A 21,869-nucleotide genomic window follows, 5' to 3' on the forward strand; every position below is an offset into this window, starting at 1 on the left:
TCCTTTCAGTCCTTTAATGAAGCCACCCGGGACCCCATACAACAGCACCTAGTAGCATTCAGTAACTGCTTTATTTTATACCTTTTTTGATACCTTGCCTTCAGAAAGGGATGTAAAAAGTCTCCTTTACACGAACTGCTCAGTCATAAGAGCAAACGCCACCACACTATAGTGCTGAATGAACACAGTCTCTACTAAGTGAACTGCTGGTCAGAAAAGCTCCTACCAAAACAAAGCCTACCAAGATAGATTTACTGCCTACCTAATCCTATAAATCAGAGTTAGTTCATATAAGGCAGTAGCTCAACAGGTGTGGTCTTCAATTCACAGAATAAAATACAATAATTAAAATAGATTATCAATAAAACGTTGATTGACAGTAAAGAGTCTAAGGTTAAGTCAAAGATCAGTTAAATAGCTACTTAAGGGCAGCCCCGATGGCTTAGTGGTTTAGTGCTGCCTTCAACACAGGGCATGATCCTGGGGACGTGGGATCGAGTCCCACATTGGGCTCCCCACACAGAGCCTGCTTCTCCCTCTGCCTGTGTCTCTGCCTCTCTCTCTGTCTAATAAATAAATAAATAAAATCTTAAAAAAAAAAAGCTACTTAAATGTCCTAATTTTATTTTTGCACAGCTAATTCTTTAATCTGTCTATAATTTACAAGCATTTACCTTTATATTTGGAGTGTAGAGATTCCGTAAAGATGCCAATGCCATGGAAAGACCTTCTGTGCTATAAGAGATCCAGAGACCTTGGAGGATGGAAGATGACACACCAACTTTTTTACTCAAACCCTGAAAAAGAAACAGACAATTAAATTATTAGCCCAGCTGAAGAGTACCATGAGTAGTTAGTGGCTTCTAGATTTGTGGTACTAAGAAATGAGAGTAAAGTCTTGCCCTAACTACGTCCATGCCCAGCAAAACCAATCCACCTATGGGGACAAAGACTAGTCCTGTAGGAACAGGCTGATTTAAACTGTCCCTACCTTAGTAGTCTCTGGCAACAAATCTACTTAATACCCTTCTTTTTCTGTTGTGTCTGGATGTAATTCTTTCCCCATACCTTTTCTATTAGCCTTCTTGAATCACTCTCTTAAATTCAAGCTACTAAAGTACACACTGTGACAAAGATAATGCAATGTGGTCACTGATCTCCATTTATTTTATTCCTTGGCATTTGGGAAAATGATGTTTCCCAGTCTCTACAGTTAGTGGAGTGGGCCATGTGTCTGACTTCTGGCTAGTGAAGTATGGGCAGAAATGGTATGTTGTGTCCAGGGATGGCCCTAAAGCCCCACATTTTCTATTGCTCCTCTTGACTGCAGGATGAATGATCCAGTGGAGGATTTGGAGGTTCTAGACTATTTCAGAATCACTGCAAGGAGGGAGTCTGCCTAATGATCTGCCCTGGACTGCAATATGAAAGAGAAATGAACAAAGCCACTGAGATCTTACAGGTTTGTTACAGAAGCTAGCACTCCTCACCCTGCCTAATACACTCTAAAGTGATCACATCTGTTTATGTTAGGAAAACAACAACATAGGTTTGATCACCATCAGCAATAAATTTTCTTTAGTATGACTGGCATAGGTTCCATTGCATGTACTAATGTTTGCTCCTTTCATTGCAGCTTCTTCCAAGGTCAGAAAAAAAATTTTTTTGTATTTTTTTTTTTAATTGGATTTCGATTTGTCAACATACAGCCTAACACCCAGTGCTCATCCCATCAAGTGCCCCCCTCAGTGCCCATCACCCAGTTACCCCATCTCCCTGCCCACCTCCCCCTCCACTAATCCCTTGTTTGTTTCCCAGAGTTAGGAGTCTCTCATGTTCTGTCACCCTCTCTGATATTTCCCACTCATTTTCTCTCCTCTCCCTTATAATCCCTTTCACCATTTTTTAATATTCCCCATATGAATGTAACCATATAATGTTCGTCCTTCTCCAATTGCAAAGGTCAGAAAATTTTTAAAAAATTTCTGGATAGTCAGATATTCTATCATTTTACTATTCTGTCTATATCTGGATGAAGTGAGTAAAGCAGGAAATCCCGAGGGAAGGAAGGTACTAACAATGAATGGTACCTAATAAAGTGGCTCTGGGGAGGTATTCTCTTAAAAAACGTAAGCTACTTCTGTCTGCTTTGTTCCTTGAAATGCAGGTTGTTCTTGCCTAGAATACCTACTTATGTCCAAAATAGCAATTCATGGCCAACATTGTTTTATTTATACTCCTAACCCTATTCTCCCCTTTTCCCATAACTGAATTATTTTGAAGCTATTTCAGTAAATGCCTCTAAAAAAATAAGGGGTATTTTTAAAACAAAGCCCAACATCATTATCATACCTAAAATTAACAAGGATTCTATGATATGAAATATCTAGTGTTCAAATTTCCTTGACTGTATCTAAAAGAGAAATAATTTTTTTTCTAAGTTGTGATCCATAGAAGGTCCACATACTGTAACTGGTTTTAAAACTTTAAAAATGTAAAGAAAAATGAGATATTCTTCTATTAATTTCTTAAATAAAATATTGTGCACATATTTCATACATGTACACATGGTTTTGCCTCATTTTATTTCAAGAGAGACATAGTAGTCTGTTATATTGATATATCATAATCAAAATTTACTTATAGATGAGTTAGGTTCTAGAGCTTACCTCCACTGTAGATCCTGGAAAACCAGGAACTTAGCTCTGACTCCCTCTTTGGGCCTCAGTCTCCTAATCTAGACTATATGTGAGCCTCATCAGATCTTCTGAGAGAAAAGTAAACTATATTAACCAATTATACAGAAAAATCATTAGAAATAAATATTTATAGTCCAATAGAGGAAGCTTTTAGTAATAGAAGACAAGCTCTGTATATTATGGTTGAAGGAAAAAAAAAGGAAGGGAATTCAGCATTTATTCAGTATCAGGTTTTGTACTAGGGCCTCTGATACATTAGCTCCTTTAATCTAATCTCCATGACAGCCTATGAAGTTGAATTTATTACTATTTTTATATAGGAGGAAACAATGCAGAGAGGGCTAAGTAATTTGTCCAAAGTCACAGAACCATTAAAAAGTAGAGCTGGAATTTGAAGCCAAGTTCTTTTAACACGACCTTTAATTCATGCTCCTTCCATTAGACCAAGTTAAACCTAAGTAAGGACTTCAATTCTGAATTCTTAGCTGGAAAGTAGCAACTAAAATAAACGAAGCAGCTGATTGTTGGCTTCTCCTTTTGCCTTTCTTATCCATTCTCCACCTCTGAGTGTCTTTTCCAAAACTGTCCTTTTTTTATCCTATAGGCTTTACTCTTGGCTATGACCTTTACTCTTACGATTTCCTTCCTTTCCTTCCTTCCTTCCTTCCTTCCTTCCTTCCTTCCTTCCTTCCTTCCTTCCTTCCTTCCTTCCTTCCTTCCTTCCTTCCTTCCTCCCTCCCTCCCTCCCTCCCTCCCTTCTTTCTCTTTCTTTTCTTTTTAAAGATTTATTTATTTATTTATTTATGATAGACAGACAGAGAGAGAGAGAGAGAGGCAGAGACACAGGCAGAGGGAGAAGCAGGCTCCATGCCGGGAGCCTGACGTGGGACTCAATCCCGGGACTCCAGGATCGTGCCCTGGGCCAAAGGCAGGCGCTAAACCGCTGAGCCACCCAGGGATCCCCTCTTTTCTTTTCTTTTCTTTTTTTTTCTTTTCTGTTTTTTCTTTTCTGTTTTTTCTTTTCTTTCTTTTCTTTTCTTTTCTTTCAAGATTTTATGTATTTATTTATGAGAGACACAGAGAGAGAGGCAGAGACACAGGCAGAGGGAGAAGCAGGCTCCATGCAGGGAGCCTGATGCGGGACTCCATCCCAGGATTCCAGGATCATGCCCTGGGCCGAAGGTGGCACTAAACTGCTGAGTCACCCAGGGATCCAACTCTTACGATTTCAACTAAGCATTCTTTCTTTTCTAACTATGATATTTAAAGCAAAACTATGACTATGACCTGTAATGGTCAACTTTCTCTTTAACACTGACTTATGTGAAATTCCTTAGATATGTCACTTAATCCATAGAATATTATGAAGATTATCCTACAGAAGAATAACGCTGGACCAGTGTTTATTAAAGTTACATGGCAATTCTATTTTTGTTCAAGATCTCTGGCAACACAGGGAGTTCAGAAAATGCTGTATGTAGCTTCTTGTGAAGATAGAGCAACTCACTCCTCTGCTCAGGGCCTATAAATTTGGGCTTAATTTTCTTGACTGTAAATTGCTTCTTTTTTCTGTGTGATACCCAGGACAGTTTGGTCATTTAGGGATACCAAAGGAATTTTAAATGAAAAACCCTAAGATGTTTAGAGAAAAGCTGGATGTTCTCAGAATACCAAGTCATAATTTCTGCTTAAGGGGACTTGGATGTATGTCTAATTCTGGTCATGGTGGATCTAAACTTGATCCTGCTAAGGACAACTAGAAAAGAACTGTACAAAATTTAAAAATTATCTTCATTAATGACATGGGAGGAATAATAAGTGGGAGAATTACTAGACCAAGGAAGGTTAGGATGGAGCCCAGGAGAGCAGTTTAGATCTACTTTTCTTGTTGATGTGTTTGCCATTTCTGCAGAGTTAGCAAGGAGTATTTTTGATAGCTTTGGGATTTTTAGGGCAGTGAAACACTTCTATATGATACTGTAATGGTCGATACATATTAGCCATTTGGCAAAATCGACAGAAGCATACAACCCATTTAAACCCTAACATAAACTATGGACTTCAGTTAATAATGATGCATCAATATAGGTTCATCAATTATAGCAATACATTATACCAATGTAAGAAGATAATACTAGGGCAAACTGTGGTGGGAGAGTGAGTATATGGAAATTCTCTGTATTTTCTTTAAACCTAAAACTGCTCTAAGAAATAGTCTATTAATAAAAAACAAACAACAACAACAACAAAAAAAACAAATCAAAAACAAACAAAAAACCCTGGATTCTATTCTAGAACAATGAATGATAATCTCTGGGAGTAAAGCTCAGGGGTGTGTGTGTGTGTGTGTGTGTGTGTGTGTGTGTATGTGTGTGTACATATGTTTAAAGTTCTCCAGGAGAATCTAATGTATAGCCAAAGTTGAAAGCCAATGATAACCTACAGATAAATCTCAAATATACAAAGTTGAGTGAAAAAGTTATAGAATTATATGAAGAGTATGATTCTGTATATGTCAAGTTTAAAACATAATGAAATAATTCTGTATATTGTTTATAAAGACATTTCTATGTTGGAAAAGTATAAAATATGGGTAAGAACACATGTGAACTTCAGGGTAGAGATTATCTCTGAAAAGGGAGAGAAACAGGATTAAGAGAGAGCTTCTACTATATGTGTTAAATTTTCATTTCTTCAAAATAAAGAAAATTATTTGAAGCAAATATGGAAAAATCTTAACATCCATTAAATCTGGTAGATAGTATTCAATTATTCAGTTTTCTGTGCTTTCTGGTATGTTTAAAATATAATAACATTTTAAAAGGAGGGGAATAGGGATATTTCTTCCTCTGAGGCAAGAGAAAGGGAGGTAAGAATTGATGATACTGTAGACTAATTTTTTGGTGAGAGGAAGGGAGTAGTTAAGGGAAGTCACACTCAATGGCTTTGATTTCTTCAGTGACTCATAAATCAGGTTGTTTGTGGAATTAGTTGAGAGCCAGATAAAAAAGAAATGGGAAAAGGAACTGAGTAAAAATAGACCTTGGTCAATGAACTTCAGTGAAATGGTCCAGTAAATAAGTGGCAAAGCAGCACTGAGGGTCCCCATGAGGCTGAAGTAGATACATAGGAAAGAAGCCTGAAATAATAGAGCTAGACTCTAGGATTTGGAATATGAGCTTTACATGTGCCATGGACTTGCTCTACTGATTTCTTCTGCTTGGTGGGGCTGACTCTTTGTTTCTATGAGATATAAGAGGAAAGAGTTTCAGTTTAGTTAAATTGTACCCAACAAATGTGATAGGAAGGATTCCATTATTAGGAAGGATATAGCCAAAAATAACTTGTAATTAATTCTGAGCTGATGGATTCTTAAAGAGAACTTTTGGTTCAAATAACCAGAAAAAGTGTTTTTTTTAATATCTGTAACTACTGCCCAAGTAACAAGGGATCTCTTTTTGTCAGAGATAGATGGTAATGGAGTCCCTTCCTTAAATATTTGTTAGAGTCTAAATTTACAACACTGTTTATTAGCTGGTAGAAAGCCTGCTCAGTAGTTGTGAATACAAACAGGAAAAGCATAAAGAAATGACAGCAATCTCATCTTAGGGATCTTAGCCATGGCTCAGGTATCTTAAGATCATGGCAAAAACTAACCTAGGTGGCTCATCCAAAGAGGTTTTTTAAGGCAAATTATTTAAAAGTATATCATTAGTGATCCACCTGTAGTTATTCAAGCATCTTAAATAAATCATTACTATTCTTATCTGACCATCCATGTGGCTATGTTGAGTTATAATAAAAGGATCCTAGTAAACAAAGGGGTTGGCAAACTATGGCCTGGGGCTAAATCCAGCCTTTCACTAGTTTTTATAAATAATATTTTACTGGAATATGACCATATAAATTTATATCTGCACCACCTCTGGTTGTTTTTGAATTACAATGGCAGAGTTAAGCAGTTTCAATTCAGATTATATGGACTGCAAAGCCATATTTGCTGATTACTGCCGTAGAGGGTGTTAGGTAACCTCTGAAAAGGTTATATTACCATCTGGAATTTATGCTCATTATTATTATTTTTTTAAATTTTTATTTATTTATGATAGTCAGAGAGAGAGAGAGAGAGAGAGAGAGAGAGAGAGGCGCAGAGACATAGGCAGAGGGAGAAGCAGGCTCCATGCACCGGGAGCCCGACGTGGGATTCGATCCCGGGTCTCCAGGATTGCGCCCTGGGCCAAAGGCAGGCGCTAAACCGCTGTGCCACCCAGGGATCCCATATGCTCATTATTAATTCTTATTAGCAGGCAAGACATTATTGTTAATAATTTTTTAAAAAGATTTTATTTATTGATTCATGAGAGACAGAGAGAGAGAGAGAGAGAGAGAGAGAGAGGTGCAGAGATATAGGCAGAGGGAGAAGCAGGCTCCCTGGGAGGAGTCCCATGCAGGACTAGATCCCAGGACTCCGGGATCATGCCCTAAGCCAAAGGCAGATGCTCAACCGCTGAGCCACCAGGCATCTAAGGCCTGTTAATAATTTTTTTCTGTTAATAATTTTGATCATAAAACCTTATATTAGATATATGTCTAAGTACTTTTCTTTTATATATATCTATGATTCTTTTAACAATCCTGAGAGTTAGATATTGTTACCATTTTACAGATGAGAAAACAGACTGCTTAACTGAAATGGTAGAGTCCGTACTGGAATTCATGCCTTCTGACTGATCTCGAAGGATCTTTCTTCTACCCACCAGATGCCTACTTATAGCATCTTTCCTCCCGGTCATCAGTTCTGTTCTAGTAAGAAATGTTATAGAACTGAACAATCAAAGAAACATTTTAGAGGGCAGCATTTAGGGAGCTAATCACAAGAGCATTCCAAAACCCTTCTGGTGGCCAGACTCAAACCAATGAAACACCCTGCATTACAAACCAGATTGAAATATTTCTGGCCACAATTTACAAATAGCTTGCTTTCTTTTCATAGATTAAAAAAAAATCTAAATAGCAATTAGAGGATTACAAAATAACCATAAGTGTGCAACACCAGTGGTCCTTAGGGAAGTGCAGATTGAAACTACAGTGAGATACCAGTTTGCACTAAAATGGCTACAATAAGACAGACAATATCTAACAAGTGTTGGCAAGGGCTTGAAAAAACTGGAACCCTCATACACTGTTGGTATGCAGCTTGGAAAATATATTGGTAATTCCTCAAAATGTTAAAGAGTTACTATATGACTTAGTAATTCCATCTTGGTATATTTCCAAAAGAAGTGAAGACATGTTCGTATAAAAACCTAAACACTATTGTAAATGTATTAAATGTCACTGAGCTGTTCACTTTAAAATGGATAGTTTTATTTAAAAAATAAAATAAAAAAGGGGACGCCTGGGTGGCTCAGAGGTTTAGTGCCTGCCTTTGGCCCACGGTGTGATCCTGGAGTCCCAGGATCGAGTCCCACACCGGGCTCCCTGCATGGAGCCTGTTTCTCCCTCTGCCTAGGTCTCTGCCTCTCTCTGTGTCTGTCGAATAAATAAATAAAATCTTAAAAAAAAATCAAAAAAGGGAAAAATCTATAAGCTAATGTTCACAGCAACATTATTCATAATAGCCAAAAAGTAGAAATAACCCAAATGTCCAACTAGTAAATGGATAAATAAAATATGGCATATCTACAAAACAAAATATTACTTGGTAATAAAAAGGAATCGAGTGGGGTGCCTGGGTTAGTTGGTTAAGCATCCAACTCTTGATTTTGGCTCAGGTCATGATCTCAGGGTCATAAGATCCAGCCCTGCATTGGGATCTGTGCTTAACGTGGAGTCTTGTCCTTCTCCTTTTGTACTTACCTTCTGCATGTGTGTGCTCTATCTCTAAAATAAATAAATTTTTAAGAATCTTAAAAAAAAACAAGGTATCAAGTGCTGATACTTGTTATAACACAGATAAACCCTGAAAAAATCCTCAAAGAAGCCAGACACAGAAGGCCACACAGAAAAGTCAAATCTATAGAGATGGAAAGCAGGTTGGTGGTTGCCAGGGAAGTATGAGGAGTACCTTCAAGGAGGCATGAGGTTTATTTTTAGGGTGATGGAAATGTACTATTAGTAGTGATAGTTACACAACTCCGTAAATATACTAAAAGTCACTGATTTGTATACTTAAAATGGGTTACTTTTATGGTATAAAAATTATACTTCAAAAAAAAAATTATACTTCAATGAAGCTGTTAAAAACAGAAAGAATGAAAAGGGCTCCTTAGCCAGCTGAATATCCAGAATTTGAGGTCTATAATCTTGTGCTTTTAAGGTTGTTAATGATACTATGCAACTTTTCATGAACAAAGATAAAGCAGAGAATTTAAAATTAATTGGAAATAAATATAAATTGGACTATATGTCATTGCTGATTGGGAGTTCTAAATGTACTGGTTTAATCATAGAGTCTGTCTTTGCCTTTTCATGACCTTCAACTGTAGGGACTGAAAATTCTAGTACTCAGGGAGAAGCTAAAGTGTATTGACAGGGAGCACTGTGCATTTAAAAGACCCTGAAAAGTATACCATCAGGAAAGTCATAGTCCACGTCTACATTCTTCAGCCCATGGTCATGTCATCACCATATGCTGTGCACCCGAGTATTTATGGCCTGAATCACACATGGAGCCAGTCTTATCTCAGCAACCATGTTGTCTGCAGCAACATAAGATAAAACTGTGTCAACGATAGGAGTGTGTTGTTTAAATGTAGGTTTTCGTTATTGGATATAATCACACTAGGTCAAAGAAACTTCATATCATTTATCTGGTAATGTGTTATTTGTTTATTTTACAGTGTAGGAAAGACAGGAATCAACTTCTTTGCATCTGATCCAAGGCAGATGGTGAAGCTAAAAGCTTAAGTGTTTAAAGTGGTAATGCTTAATACTTAAGTTACTTTCCTATCTAACTGAAGGATAATGATCTCAGAGTTTATAGAAGTAGCAGACACTTTTTGGTCCACTTGAAGTTGGAATGAGACACCTGGCCTGTTATTTTAGTCTCACTCTGCTCCCGCTAAGTAAGGTCACCGGGTAAAGTCATTTTTGGTACAGTGATTTGTTAGATAAGACAATTATGATTCAAATAAAGGACTTGTCACTGTGGGTTTCACTTCTGTACCTCTGCTGAACAGGTTTCTCTGGCTGTGAGCTTATATGCTGGGAAGAATTTGCTAGGCTCTTGGAGTTGCCCTTAATGCCATCCTTTTCTCTGAAGAGAACTGTTTTATCTTTAACAGTATCCCTCGGGGGAAATCCGACACAGAGAACTATTTGAGATACTTGTATTTCTCAATCCTGAGGCAGGAAAAGCACTCTGAAGAGATTGCAGGGTTGGAGGTAGCAGACGCAACAGCAAACTGTGGGCTAGAAAAACCAGGAGAACAAATTTCTTTCCTGACTTTTGTGCTTTATCCCACAACTATTATTTAGACTGTAAATTCCTTGAAATTAGGGACTTTATCTTTTTTGTTTTTGTATCCCTAGGACCTAGTACAGTGCCCACGTAAGTGCTAAATAAACAAATGAATGCATTCACAAAAAATAGGTGAATTATGTGCCATTGTCTGGATTACAAGGCTCTACTCCAGGCTTGTGAATGCCAAGAGAGAGGGATGCTGATCCTATAGAGTTCTTAAAAGTTTTGAAACTACTGGGAGAAAAATTAGGATTATAATTTGAATGAAGAAATGGGAGAAGTAGCTCAAAGAAAGGTTATTGCTGGTTCCACATAAACAATTGGAAAACCATAACATCAGGAATATTAAAATCTTTATAAAACTCTAAGAAAATTGAGAGAGTAATTGCTCTCAGTGCCTTTTTTTCAGACATTGTGAAAATCTGCTACTAATTGCTATAGCACGATTGTCTTCAGGAGACGGTAAGTCATATATGGAGTACACATATATATGTGTGTCTACTTCTTACCTAAATGATTATACTTGTACATCTCCTGAAAAGGCCTAGCAATCTGCTAAACTGGGAGATGACAAATGTGGTTCTCTTTCCAAAGGCCTGAAGAGGAACAGGCCACAAATTTTAGGGGATGGATCAATTCTACAACAAAAAGCAGGGACTACACTGAAATGAGAGTAACTTCATACATAGTGTTAAAGAAAACCTGCTAGAGCTAGAAAGGAAAACTTAACTTCTCTAATTACCTTAAAAATGTGTGCTTTGAGGATGTGATGTCCCAGTTCAATAGTCTGCTGTCGGTTTAGTTTTCCCTCTTGGCGGGAAAACCAGAAAGCAAGTAATGTGTGACCACTCCTGCAAAGAAAAAGAGACTCATTTTAGAATTTTAATGCTCCAATTCTGCACTGGGTGGGGTATTGTTCATACCTCCAGTGAAACATTGTTTCATTCAACCAGTTTCTAAGAGAGGGGACCTGCTGCTGGGCAAATAATGGGTATTGAAAGGTCCCTAGCTTTTACCAGTCCTTTACCCAGATTACATGTGTGAATATCACAAAATGTCATTTCTAGTTGGCTTACACCCATCCCACACACAGATGGCATTAAAAGATGCATTTTTATTTTCTGTCTCTGTGAACTCCTCTTATTTTACCCGTGCTTTAAATGTCAGTGCTCCTTAGGATCTCCTTTTTGGTTCTAGTCTGTCCCTTCTCCATCAGCTCATCCATCCTGAGAGCCTTCACCACCACTTGTATCTTTTTCTTAATCTAGACTTCTAAGATTTACAACAATATACACTCAACTGTTTGTTGTATTTCTCTACCTGGAGGTCCTGCAGTACCTCAAGCTCAACATGTCCCCAGATGAATTAACAACCTCTTTCCCAAGTGAAGTCTTCTTTGATCCCTTCTACCTTTCCCATAGCCAAGAAACAGGGAGTATTTTCTTTTTGGTACAAGCATTATAGATTGTGTATCTGTGTAGTAAAGTAAGTAGCACACTATTTCATGCTCTCTCCTCTACTCGACTGAAGGTTTCCTGACGGCATCCACTCCCCCATTTCTTGATAATGGATCTCCAATCTCTGAAGAAAGAGAAAACTCTCTTTTCTGCCTCTGCACGTTGTCTTATCAGCTCCTGATACTCAGAACTGCAATGGCTCTCTTGCAATCATGTGGTCATCTTGTCTGAAGATAAAGTTAACAGAAGGGTTAAACTAAGAGAACTGTGGAAATACGAAGTATAAGCCCTGACTTTATGGTATCAGAAGCTGCCCGAAGGTTGGACTTGTTATATGAAGTAACACATTTATTTGTTTAAATCTGAATTGGGAGTATTCTAGTTCTTCTAGCTCAAAGCATCTTAATGATAAATTCTTCCTTTAAAAAAGGATTTTATTTATTTATCTGAGGGTTGGGGTGGAGTGGGAGGAGGTGTAAAGGGAGAGGGGAGTGAGAACCAAGCAGACTCCATGCTGAGTGTGGAGCCTAACACAGGGCTCAGTCTCAAGACCCCAAGATCAGACCTGAGCCAAAAACAAGTCTGATGGCCCAACTGACTGCAACACCCAGGCATCTCTGATTTAATCCTTTAAATGTGAATGAATGTATGTATATATGTGTATGTATATAAGATGTGTATTTATTTCTATTTACATTTATGACAGAAATTCTGAGTTATTTATATTCCCTGGAATGCCTAACACAGTATATTGCATATAAACGTTCTCAATAACATTTTTTGGAAGCAAGAGAAAATTGGGTATTAAAGAAAGGATGCCAGATCACCTTTGGGATATGGCTTCTTACCACTTTTGCTCTAGCCTATAAGAACTGCAGACACTTAGAACTGTCTCTCCTGCCCACCAGGTTAGTGGTCATTAGAAACCACCAGGTTCTTTATGTTACTGGTAACAAAACTCTTCTATTCCTTTCACTTGGAGTGCCATAGAAGAGGGAAATGAAACCATTATATCAGTTTCAAGTCTAATGAATTAATCAAAAAGAAGGGGAAAAACTACAAGTACATTTTTGTTGATGATGTTTCCCTGAAAAGAGGCCCAAATATCTTCTGGATGATTTTCTCTCCTATTGAACACTGGCTACTCTGCCAGGTTTAACATTTGGAGATACCTCACACCAAAGTCTGAAAAACATATACATTTTAAATTTCTTCTTCTTCTTCTTTTTTTTTTTTTTCAAGCTTCAGTATAGTATCTGAAGTCTAGGGAATGGGACAGCTTACTCAAGAATATTTACAAAGAGATTTCATTCCAAAGAGACTTCAAAAAGAAATTCTACCATGTTTTAACCTTGAGCTTCAAGAGTTTCTGAGTTCTAGTGGATGCCATTCCAACTTATTTCACTGGATAAGATCAACCATAATGGAAAGGAAGTTATTAAATTGAAAAAAAGTCTCAGAGAAGTGTAGCCTGCATGGAGTCATCGGTATCATCTGAAGGTATGAGCCCAGATTGTTTCACATTCACAAAGTCTGGGAATTGCTATTGAACTTTTATTTATCATTTGAAAGCCCAATTTAGCTGGTAGGCTATTTTAAGAGTATATTAGAAAATGACATGCAATATTTATAAAGTGCCCTATCTCAAGTTCTCAAAATCCTATCCAGTTATTAACACTGAAATTACTGTAGCCTCCCTGGTATAAGAATTATTACTTCAAGTGACTCATCCACAGATTCATCTACATAGTACTACAACCCTTGAATACAGGCCTCTGACCCACTACCTAAGCTTCAGGCCATGCCCAGCAGAGTTAAGATAAAAAACTCACATCTGACAAGGAAATGAATTAGACACAGAACTGATGTTGAACTGCTTTCATTTTACTACCATAAATAAGAATCTCTGGTAAGATGTTTGCATTTCTTTAGTATGCATTTTAGCTAGCTAGAGAGGATAGTGTTTGCTTTTGCTTTTGTTGATCTGGCACTGAGGAGAAACAGCAAGCAAAACAGATCAAGGAAAAGATGAAGTGAGAACTGTGGTTCATTTCTTTTTGGACATAGCATATCTCATTATTCATGAAAGAATGGTTCTGATTGGACTCTGAGTTTAGAGTGTTCAGGACATGAAGGAAAACAGCAATTTATGTCATATACTAACATTTCCATTTGTCCCTTACTGTTTTGATTAAGATATGGTGCCAGTGGCTAACCTACCCTCTGAACGTGTTACACTACATTTGTCTGTGTTTATTTCTATTTTTTTAAAAGATTTTATTTATTTATTCATGAGAGAGGCAGACAGAGAGGCAGAGCCATTGGCAGAGGGTGAAGCAGGGTCCCTGTGGGGAGTCTGATGCGAGACTCAATCCCAGGACCCCGGGATCATGACCTGAGCCAAAGGCAGATGCTCAACCACTGAGCTACCCAGGTGCCCCTATTTCTATTTTTCTGATTATTTGCTCACCCCCAAGCCTTACTCCTTTTGACTCCTAGCCTCGCCATTACCGGCAGCCTTGTAATTGGTTGTATTTTAGCCTTTGAACTCTTTTTCTTTTTTTCCTCCAGCAGTAGGCCCGATTGACTACCTCCCCTGGAACTCTTTTCTCTTGACATCTGTGACACCACCCTGGTACTTTTTCTCCCATTTTCTTCAGTGATGTAATTTCTTTGCTTTATTTCCCATTTCTTCTTATTTCACAGGTCTCCTGGCTTCAGCTCTTACTGCACTGACATCTCTAGCACAGACATATTGTTTTGCTTCTCTAATTGCCTACTGGATCTATCTTCCTTCAAATGATCATTCAAATAACCTGTCATATGACACTATTTGAAGTTGAAGCTTTCTGAGAACCAAATCCATTTAGGATTTCTTTATTTTTTAATATATTGCCAGTCACTCAGGTTTAAAATCTATCAGTTGTTTTCCTCTTCTCTTTATACTTTCTCTTGGATAACTGCAAGAGCCTTATTCTCTCCACTGCCTGCTCCCTGGCCCATGCCAATAATCTACAGTGCAGAAACCTGATAAAAAGTCTGCTCAAAATTCTTCACTGGCTTTATACCTCCTCCCATACATAATCTAAACTCCTTAGCATGGTATTCAAAGGCTCTCCATATGTGTCCCTTGACTATTTGTCTGTCTTTACCTACTTACCTTCTGCTTCTAATTTCAGATGGAGTAAATTATTCTAGGGTTTTATTTTATTATTTTTTAAAAAGATTTTTAAAATTTATTTATTCATGAGAGACAGAGAGAGAGAGAGAGAGAGAGAGAGGCAGAGACACAGGCAGAGGGAGAAGCAGGCTCCATGCAGGGAGCCCAATGTGGGATTCGATCCCAGGACTTCAGGATCATGCCCTGGGCCGAAGGCAGGCGCTAAACCGCTGAGCCACCCAGGGATCCCCTATTCTAGGGTTTTAAACACGCTCTCCCTCTGCCTATAATTCTCTTTCCCATTTAGTTCATCAGGCAAACTATTTCTTATTCTTTAAGTCTCAGTTCACACCATCTCTTCTGTGAAGCTCTCCCCGGTCCCACCAGATAGACTCAGGGGCTCCTTCCTTCAGATTCTTGTACTTGGTACACACTTTCATTACACTATCTGTCTGTACATCAGTCTTCCCACGAGATTGTATGGAGGCTGGAAGCCTTTTCACATATGTACTCCTAGGCAATAGGAATACATATTTGTAGAATGACTGAGTTAGTAATACTGTAAAGCTGTAAACTACCTTATGGTTTTAAAAATCTTTAACAGTTTTTTAGATTCTCACAAACACCAATACTATAGGCATAGGTCTAAATATTACTCCTAATATTATGGTGGAAGACGGAAATTTGGCAAGACTGAAGGACAGCTCCCAGCTCATGTGGCTGGGATCTAAGAGCTGGGATGAGAACCCAGGGTTTTCTGAGACCCAGTTCCACTAACACACTGATGAGATTAGCAACTTGATTTTTATTTCTCTGAAAAATGGACATATCTGTGTGAAAAAATCAGCCAATATAAAGAGCAATGTATTCATTTGTAATGGTATAAACCCTGAATTCTTAACATAATTAAAATCAGCAATTAATTTTGACATTTTTTGATAGGCATTTTGGGAGAGACTAGTTAAGAAACAGAGGGAACCTTCATCAGTGTCACATGATTTTAGGTATGACTGAACACAACTATGTCTTCCCTCTATAATTAAATATGATGGCAATCAAAGTCAACTTTAGTGTGGGTTTATATGTGGTGATAAAGTCCAAATGGGGGGGGGGGCAGGGGTGCAGGCAGAATTATTTCCACATAGCTTATATATAATGAGATCATCTTGTGATTCAAAGTTACATAGCCAAGTTCCCTGACTGCATTCACAATGCTGCTTCTTCATCTCTGAAACAAATAAAAATAGGCCCATGTTTCAAATCCTAGTTCTGTCACTTAGAAGCTTTGTAATCTTGGAAAAGCTACTTAACTTCTCTATAAGACAGGAATAGTAATAATGACCTCTCAGGACTGTGGTAAGAATTAAGTGAGCTATATTAAGTGAGCTGTATTTTATATTTCTTTTATATTCTCCATAAGAACTAGCAGAGTGCTATACTTAAGGAATGAATATTAACCACACAACTATACATATTGGAAGATGACTGCATGCTCAAACAGAACTTTAATCCTGAAATGCGATACCTTTCTCTTTAACCCCAATCCTTACCCCTCCATGCCTTGACCCCAATACCTACACAACCAAAGAGAAATCCACAGATCAGGGAACAATTATTGGATATGGGTGCCATTCAATGTTAGTCAATGCAGGAAAACTTGGTAGTGTAATTTCAGGCAGAGAGGGGAGATAAAGACAGAGCTAACTGGTCCCTTAGTAATACCATAAAAGTTAAGGAAACGGTTTAATTTCTCATGTAGACCAGAGGGTTTTCAAGAGGATATTAATAAACCTTATATTCAAGACAGATTTGCTTTTAGATATTTTAGGAGAGGACCAACCACAGGTCAGAGTTGAAGACTTTTCTCCCAGTACTGTCCCCTCTCCCCTATCCTGGATGTATATATTCTGACAAAAGAGAGCAGAGGGTAGATCCTACCTCCATTCTCCTTTGCAGGCATCAGTAGGCCCCTTGATATGTATTACTGGAGACAAGTGATGCTTACCCTTGGACAATGATAGATTATAAGGCAGTGAGAAGCTACTCTTACATGATAACCCTGTTTCCCTATACCTCAAGACTTCAGAGCTATGGAGTCTTTTGGAGGAAAAAAAAAAAACAACCTTATCAAGCAGGAATCACCTTCCCTTCCCTCCACCCATTTAACAGTTTGAAAACTGAAGAACAGTTGTTTTACACAAAATATATAATGGCACTGTGTTTTTCTAATAGATTTTCACTTAGTACCCCAGGGAGACAGCTAGACTTAAAGTTTCTAATTGTAGTAGGGAAACATGCTAACAAACGTTTCACTCAAATTATTTCTGGCATGGATGTTTTTTCCGTTGTTCTAATCACTGTCACTGATGTGTAGTCACAAAGATTTCATTAGCTCTTATATTGAAAGTTGACATACAACACTTTAGTATTCAGAGAAACACCACCTAGGTGTTTTGGTATTCTGTGCAGTGCTCAGATGTGATAAAGTAGTACAGTTACAGACCACTGGCAAGGCATTGCTTACAATCTAAAGCCAGCTAATCTATCTTATAATTTGGGCAGAAAAAAACATTTGCTGCTGCTGTGGGATGTCTTTACAGTATATAAGTAGATGTGGGGATTATTCAGGGAGACCTAGTGAAATTAGAATTATGGGGCAGGGAGGGATAGCTACCTACAAAAGACCTGTGCTCCCATTCACAGCCAATAGTTGTTGCTGGGAGGTGGCTACTTTGCCAGGAACCCTGCATTCACTTATTCAAGTGGGGGTCATAGATGGATATCTGGCTAATGGGATATAGGCAGAAATTATATTAATCACCTCAGACCTGGCCAAGAAAAATTTTCGCCTTTGCCTTTCATGATCTTACTTTCTCTTGTTTCTTCTTCTAATATTGCCCTTGTAAATTATTTAGTTCATCATTTTCCCCTAGTGTTTAAATTTAACTATTCTGTTTCAATGCTTCTAAGTTTCCTGCTTTATATTCTTTGACCGTGTTTGGTCCTACAACTTATTTGCTAATGACTTCCAAATCCATAACCCTGTGCTTTGATTTTTTTTCTTTCCCTATTTTTCAAAGCCACATTTCTCAACATACTTCTGCACTTTCCGTGGAGGTAATTCATTAACAACATCTCCAAAACAGAACTCACCTTCTCCCTCAATAATCCTATTATTCTTCCTCCTGCCTTTGCTCATGCTAGAAGCCCTCCTCCATCAGAATGCTCTATATTGGTCACTCCTCCATCATTCAAGATAAGTTTTAGAGTCATTTTGGAGTCCTCCACCCTCACTGACTAAACACAAAAAAAGACCAAGTGTCTATCCTGACATTGCAGGTCTTGGCATTTCTCACTTACAGTACCGCTAAGTCTCATAACTAGTATCCCTACCTGCACTCTCTCCTCTTCTTCAACCCACCTTCCATACATCACTTGTCAGAGCTACTTTTCACATCATCAGAGTCACTTGATCATTGTCTCCTCCTCCATAAAAAGTTACAGAGACTCCCTATTACCTACAGAATACACTGTGAAGTCTTAAACATAGCAGTCAAGGCCTTTTTGTCTAGTGATACTTCCATTTATTCTTTCTGATCATGTGTCTTATCCTCTAATCACATCTTCTCACCATTTCCCAAAGGCAATCCCTATCTTCACACTTGCTTTTGCTCCTGCTATGACCTTTTCTTGCCTGCCTACAGTGGTCTCCCACTCCAGCTCTGTTTCATGGGATCAACTCATCCTTTAAGGCTCAACTTGAGTGTCATCTGTTCTGCAAAGTATCTCCCCTTGTCTAGGTTCCCAGGGTACTCTGTATTATGGCACTACTGTTGGTTGCTTGGGTCTAACTTCCCTTTAGAAGATGATGGCTTTAGTGTCAGGAGGTGTCTCTTTCATCTAAGTTTCTCTAGTGGATAGCATGGTCATTGGTGTAAAGTAGAAGTTCAATAAACATTTCATCAATGAATACATGCTAAGCAGATGGGCTCAAGGAAAAGCAATACAAGCACTTGCAGATTCGCTTTCTAATTCATTAACTCACTTTTGTCTAGAATTTGCAGGCATCTCTATTGCTACTGTTTGTGAAATGAATTTAACTATTAACTCAAATATTGAGAAGAGATTGACAATCCTGATCTTTTTCACTTTTCATCTTAAAAATTCTGCCTGCAGCCACACTTTGGTGGTTGCTGCCTTACAGTCTGCTTCTTGTTATCAAATTTCAGCAAATGGCACCCACACATCTTTGCAAAAATTTCTTCTAATTTTAGCTTATTAGACAGTAACTGCTTTGGCATGTTCTTGTCATGGTTTTCTCATGGAACCTGAATACAAAACACACTTCTAGAAAGCTTGTCCTAATGTTTCATATTCAATGTGGAAGTGAAATGAAAGAGCCTGTTCAAAGTCAACCCTAAATAGTAGACTGTAAAGGTAAAGTGTGCCAAAGATATACCTTTGTAGAAATGAGTGGAGCAGCATTATTTCTTTTTAAACATGGAAGCTGGATAGAAATTTCCTGCTTTCTTCCACTTAGCTCCACAGTTTCCTATAGCCCTTCTGTACTGTTAATGCATCATTGGCCTGAAGAATATGGACACCTGTCCTCTGACAATAAAGTCTTTAGGCAGTTGGCAGGGATTCATGAAGCAAAAGAGCTATGACTCCATTGAATTGTCACAATTTAAAACAATAACAGCAGGCACTGAAGATTTATCACTTCTCTCTTCCTCCCCCCTATTGCTCAGCTTATTGTTTATACTTCTAACATAGCACTCTCCCTTGATTTATAGCTAGTTATAAATGTATCTGTTAAAACAACTAACCTGTTAAGTCCTGGTAGACAAATCTAACTTACATTTGTATCCTCTGCAGTCTTTAACACAGTCTTGAAAATAATTTAATAACTGTTCCTTGAATCCTTGCTGAAATGCATGACTTCACTTATTCCTGACACATAGTGACAGAGTGAATAAAAGACACTGTCTCTTGAATTGTCAGAAGAGTTTCTCAAATATTTTTAGTTGCAATCTTAAAATTAGTACCACTTATCATTTCTTTGTTTATTTAATTCATTAAAAAAATATTTACTGAGTGCTTACTGTGTACCAGGTACTGACTGTATTAATCTCTATGAAGATCAATGTGAGCATGATAGAAAAGGTTCCTGTCCTCATGAACTCACTCACATTCTAGGGGGGAAAATGGACAATGTAAACAAGTGTTCACACATAACAAATTAATAATAGTGTGACAACTGTTAGAAAGGAAGTATATAGGTTGTTATGATAAAGAAAACAAGGACGGACTTACTTATATAAGGTGCCAAGTGGAAGTCTCTCTGAGGAGATGGCATTTTAAGCTGAGATCTGAAGGAGGAGTGAGAGAGATCTTGCCATGTGATGAGCCAGGGAAAGTGAGCTCCAGATGGCGGGAATTGTTAAGTGTGAGGGCCCAGAGGTGGGAGAGAGCTTATCAAGTTCTGGGAATTAGCAGACGATCAGTTATGACCAGAATATCATGAATAAGAGAGAGAATGAATGAGCTCAATTTAAAAAGGTAGGCAGAAGATATCTTTGTTATAACAGGCCTTTGAAGTAGCCATTAAATGATTTTTCAGAAGGAGGTTATTTGTGTGGATTTACGCTTTAAAAAAAAATTACTTTGGATGCTGTTGGAAAATGGACAGAGGGGAGGCTCTCCCTGCTTAGGAGGCTAACACAGTTCATGTGAGAACCTAGGGTGTGGTCCGTAGGGGTGGAAGTAAGTAAGTGAATACTTACAAGTAAAATTTGAATGGGTCGAACCAACTGGATATGCTGATGCTGAAGTGAATACATGTCTCATAGCTGTGGGTTCTTATGGTTGAGAAGATAAAAGGCTATTAATGCTGACTTTACCAAATGTGGAGATCTAGCTGCTTTTGAGTCTCTAGAGACAGCTGAGTAAGTTGCTGTACTCACAAAAAAGAACTTGTCCTGTCATGTCCCCCTAAGTTGGCAATAACTACTTCTGAATGCTATGCCATTAATCTTGGTTTGACAACCTTGGAAAGCCTCTGGGATTCTCATCTTTTCATTCAGCTAGTATTGCTTCAGAGAGACTCATTAATAGGACAAATTGGCCTCTATTTCCTATGCTACTTTCAGGACCAAAACTTTTCCTTAATCACTTTCTCTAGTTCTCTCCATTTCAGATTTTTTAAAAAAAGATTTTATTTATTTATTCATGAGAGACAGAGAGAGAGAGAGAAAGAGAGAGAGAGAGAGAGACTGAGAGGTAGAGACACAGGCAGAGGGAGAAGCAGGCTCCCAAGCAGGGAGCCTGACATGGGACTAGATCCTTGGTCTCTAGGATCAGGCCTTGGGCTGAAGGTGGCACTAAACTGCTGAGCCACCAGGGCTGCCCCTCCATTTCAGATTTTCAGAATTTGCTATTCAGGGCACACCCACTTAAAAGAAATCTGTACCTATCTGTCTGTCTGTCTGTTTCTCTCTATATATATATACACACACAAACACATACACACACACACACACACAAATTTTAAACATATAAAGCAATTATCACTTTCTTGTAGCAAAACCAAAAGAAGAGAGTACAAATCCTTTCTGTGTTTTCTTTAGTTGACTCTTCTGTATGCCTTCCAAATCATAAAACAATGCTCTCTCTCTAACCCATAATACTTCTCTGTATATTTATTAACTTAGCAAGTTTCATAAGAGTTTTTATGACAGTAAGAATACTAGCTTTTTCTAAACTTAATTTTGGATTTGGAAAAGGAAATAAAGTGTTATGTTGCCCATCTTCAAAGGTATAAGAGTTTTAAAGATGGGAACAGTTTGCCTATTTGACTAATAGATGTGGGTCCCCCGATTTATACTGCCATCTGATTTACAAACAAATTTGTAAAGTTGAAGGACATTCATGCAATTGGCAAACTGGACACAGTCCAAGATACACATTAGATATTATCTAATTTCTCTCTTGCATTAAATCACAAAACTATGACCTTAGGTCACTAGAGTAATACCTCAGATATGAGTCCTACATTTTTCTTGATACCAATAGGGAGTTAGAAACTG

At 38.0% G+C, this 21,869-nt stretch overlaps 1 protein-coding gene across 9 annotated transcripts in view; it reads right to left on the reverse strand.

Moving 5' to 3' along the window:
* Positions 1-21,869, reverse strand: part of TANC2 (tetratricopeptide repeat, ankyrin repeat and coiled-coil containing 2) — a 369,540-nt gene that overhangs the window by 37,021 nt on the left and 310,650 nt on the right. For all 9 annotated transcript variants that reach the window (XM_038546935.1, XM_038546931.1, XM_038546938.1 and 6 more), the window contains 2 exons: positions 10,907-11,015; positions 675-797 (listed from right to left, as the gene is read on the reverse strand). In XM_038546935.1, the coding sequence (XP_038402863.1) occupies positions 675-797; positions 10,907-11,015 (232 nt within the window). The remainder of the gene's footprint in view (positions 1-674; positions 798-10,906; positions 11,016-21,869) is intronic.

This window comes from Canis lupus, chromosome 9, assembly GCF_011100685.1.
Source record: "Canis lupus familiaris isolate Mischka breed German Shepherd chromosome 9, alternate assembly UU_Cfam_GSD_1.0, whole genome shotgun sequence".
In the NCBI taxonomy this organism is placed as follows: domain Eukaryota; kingdom Metazoa; phylum Chordata; class Mammalia; order Carnivora; family Canidae; genus Canis; species Canis lupus.